The sequence below is a fragment of the Austrofundulus limnaeus genome, unplaced genomic scaffold (genome assembly GCF_001266775.1).
Source record: "Austrofundulus limnaeus strain Quisiro unplaced genomic scaffold, Austrofundulus_limnaeus-1.0 Scaffold1192, whole genome shotgun sequence".
Lineage (NCBI taxonomy): Eukaryota > Metazoa > Chordata > Actinopteri > Cyprinodontiformes > Rivulidae > Austrofundulus > Austrofundulus limnaeus.
Window position 1 is genome coordinate 23,710 of NW_013953594.1, and position 3,840 is coordinate 27,549.

At 41.3% G+C, this 3,840-nt stretch overlaps 1 protein-coding gene across 1 annotated transcript in view; it reads left to right on the forward strand.

Moving 5' to 3' along the window:
- The window catches only part of LOC106534505 (forkhead box protein N2), a gene marked incomplete at its 5' end in the record, with an annotated part of 25,906 nt that extends 22,066 nt beyond the window's left edge, over window positions 1-3,840 (forward strand). The window contains 1 exon segment of the mRNA XM_014031159.1: window positions 446-3,840. Coding sequence (XP_013886613.1) covers window positions 446-873 — 428 coding nt within the window. The 3' untranslated portion in view covers window positions 874-3,840.

The window sequence follows — 3,840 nt, forward strand, 5'->3', positions numbered from 1 at the left end:
TATATATATATATGTGGTTCTTAAAAATTTTGTCCAAAGTAATTTTTTTTATGTTTAAGTTACTAAGTTGACCCTTTTTGCCCCAGTCTCACATCACTTAGTTTTGTATTTAAATGGACAGTTTTTTCACTAAGGTTAGMGCTGTTTCTATCAGTGTTGATTCTGTTTTCTCATGTGTGCAGGAAACTATATTTAAAACAGGTTTTCCATTCTGGGCAAAGACAAATTTTGGTTCTGCTTTTTCACTTTTACTGTAAAGAAGAAAGTTTTAAACTTGTACATAAAAGTGTCTGAATTCTGCTTTTCATTTTACAAAAAGTCACAGTGAACTTCCTCCCTTTTAATTTCTCTGTCACAGTTTCTCCATTTTAATTTGTTTTATTATAAGCCTGTAAAAAAAAGCTCATGTCTGCTTGTCAATCGCTGAATCTTCCGCTCCTCTCAGGTAACTCTGACGGCCCGCTGGACCTCTCCCGACCCGACTCGGTCCTGGTCAGCAGCGATCCGAAGCAGGACCACAACTACAGCAGCGTGGCGCTGCAGCGCTGCTCCTCGCGCTCCTCCTCCTCCTCCTCCCTGTCCTCCCTGGACGAGGGCGGCTGCGGCGGCGGACAGTCTCGCCGGGCCGGCAGCGAGGGCTTCCACAGCGACGAGGACTCGGACCTCTGGGACGAGAGGGGCGTCCAGCGGACTCCCCGGCGGCCCCCCGCCATCAAGTGGCCCGTCGGCAAGCGGGCCCGGCGCGAGGCGAAGCAGGAGGTGGACGAGGAGCTGAAAGAAGCCGCCGGCTCCTTGCTGCACCTCGCCGGTATACGCACCTGCACGGAGGGGTCCAAACGCACTGTCAAGAGCACAAAACTGCACAGGAAATGAAGACTCTGGACCCCTGTGGATCCTGACCTCTGACCCCTGATCGTGTCCCAGTGTGCCTCCTTCTCCTTACCTGATCGCTCTTTGGCCATTTTGAGCCCTTTTTTTTTTATTTGGTTGGGAGTATCTCTGTCCAACAAACAAATGGCAATAGTATCGTTCACACAGGAGAACAAAGCCATATAGAGTAACTCAAGGGTGGGGAGGGGGGTACTCCTGGGGAGACTGGGTGTTTGGGCTGTGAACCATCAAGATTACCTATTCAAAAAACTATCTGCCTGCTTCTGTCGAATGAGAAGATTGTGATTCAAGAATCCTTTTTTTTTTTTCAAAGACAAAAACTGTTGGGGTCGTGGGGGGAAAGCTGAAGGATTTATAACTGAAAGCGTTGCATGCTTCCTCCTCAAACCTCTATCCTCTTCCAAGTGAATCTATTTATGAAGCAAATGAGTGCATGTTTGTAACAAACAAAATCTAACCTCCTGGTGTTACCAGTTTCTCCTCTTTGTGCTACGGGAATTAAAAAGAAAGAAAGAAAAAAAAAAAACACCGCTATTTAAAAAAAAAAACAAAAGAAGCGTCCTCTTGTGAAACATGCAATAATTAAGCCACAACCTTAACTTTTTTTGACATTAATTTACGGCGGCCTTTTTTAAGTTGAGTGTTCTAGTTCTTCGTTCCAGAAAAAAAAAAAAAAAAACAGAAACGGAGTAGTGTTATCACCTTTTAATACGCGAGCTCTGGCTCAGGATTAACCAGATGTGGAAATAGTATTAATCTGCAACTGCCAAATTTAGCGACGAGGTTCACTCTAGTTCTTTGCTCGTGTTTTTTGCGCTGCCGTTCACTGTTTGCCGACCCACCGCTCATCCTGTCAGTCCTTTTCTTTTTCTATGTGTTTTTTTTTTATTGTGAGGCCATATTCATGTTTGGTGACAGCCTATGCAAAGTGAACATCTGCCACCCGCTGCCAGATGTTCACTGTGCCGTTATAGGTTATCATCCTCCATAGATTGTARATGTGTGTAACGAAGTGAATGCAGACCCCACCCTGAACCTGTGATGATGGTCTTGGAGGAAAAGTTTGAAACTGCTTCACACACTTTCAATTTTTTTTCCCCTGATGTGTGCAAGTTTGATAACTGGATACGTTTTTATAGTTTCAGCTGTTGTCAAACGTCAGACCAAGTGTCCACAGATGCTGCCATGTTCCAGAGTCTGTGGACATTTAAGTCCCGCCTACTTCCCCACGCACAACCATAGTGTCACATGACCTCTTATAAGCATAAGAAACTAATCACAGCTAAAGTTATTCGAAAAATTAATATTCAAAACTGGAAAATTGGTAACTCTTTCTCTCCTTTCTGTATGTGAATTAATTTGAAAGTGAAGTAATTTAAACAAACCGTTTAAAAGCGAAGAAAAGAAGCAAACATTTGTTGTTGCAGTTTGTTTTTGCCTCCTAAAAACAGGCAGCTCACTCTGCATCCAGGTCATAAACCGTTTAAAAGAAGGTGTTTCTAATTGAGTTGAACTATCCCAGATGATCTGGGATGGGGGCGGCTGCAGCTGGAGAAATCTGAACTTTACCGTCGGTGCTGACCTCAGCTCCGTCTGGCCGGGGAAGGGTTTCGTCGTCGCTCTTCCCTCTAGAACAGAAATAAGGAAGTTCACGTTGTCAGTTGATTGCACGCAGCTCGCAAGAAGGGAAGTTGCGAGGCGCTTTGTGTGGACTGAACGCTTTAGTTTTCCTCCCTGCACTCGTCGAGTGTCGCTCGGGGTTTGTGTGGGTTGGTGCCAAACATTTTCCTGTGCCACTGAAGTCAAAGAAAAGGGCCAAATCCACTAAATTCCCCTGCTGCCATGATGTATTTAGGTTAAGCGATTCAAAAAAGGAAATGTTCAGTCAGTACAACAAATTCATCTTTTATTTTTTTGTATTTAATTTAATGTTTTTTGTCACTTTGAAGCAGGAACTGTTGGTTGCAATATAAGCTGCAGTTCACAGAACTGTTACTGGCATACACTGGTCTTGTTCAGCTGTGAAAAAAAGAACAAATTATTATTATTTTTATTAATCACCTTATTTATAAGTTTTAATTTATGGGATTTTTTGAATAGATTCTTTATCAGACACCGGTCATGTGGAAAAAAAATGACTTTTGTGAACTACTGAGTTTATCTCTCCTTGTTTGTTTTACAGCAATAGACTTTTACTTTTCTTATTTTTTATCTTTTATGACAGTGGTTTAGGATGTTGCCAAGCAGTTTCTTATCCCCCACTTTAACCACGACTGCCAATTTTTCTTTGTTTTGCTATTTTTATTTTTTTTAGTTTAAATAGACTGGTAGCAGAAAATCATAAATCTTGAAAACCATTTTGCTGCCAAAACAGATGTACAGCGAGGTTCAGCTACTTTAATCATTTTTGTCTCGCGTTTGGTTTATGTTGAGCTATTCTGCCAGGATCACAGATTAGATTGGTTTAAAAATAAAATGACTGCCGTTCATGCTTCCAGGTGTTGTTATGGGATGCTGGCAAGTTTGTCGCTGTAAACTTAAGGARGACTGCAGGAAAATAATAGAAAGAATTTTCAATGTTTTTGTTTTTCCATAGCTTTGCATAAATAAAAGATACGTTGGTCCTAAAGCGATAGAAGCGARCAGCTAGTTTTCAGGTGCCAGGACTCAAACAACAAAAGTTAATTGCTTCATTGCTCAACAGTTATTGATTATGTGAATTTTGTTGCAGTTCRTTTGCGTTCTTGTTTTGCGTTTGACAAAGCTGCCAACCCAGTATAAGTTTTATCTGTTGTCTGCCATGTCTGTTGGACTGACACTGTTTTGGTTTTTGTATGCTAACCTTTGTTGATAAAATGTTTATAAGATTTATTTTCGCCAAAGATATGCAATTGCATTATATATGGTATTACAAAAATATTAATAAAATCCTGTTCTCTTGTTTATTTA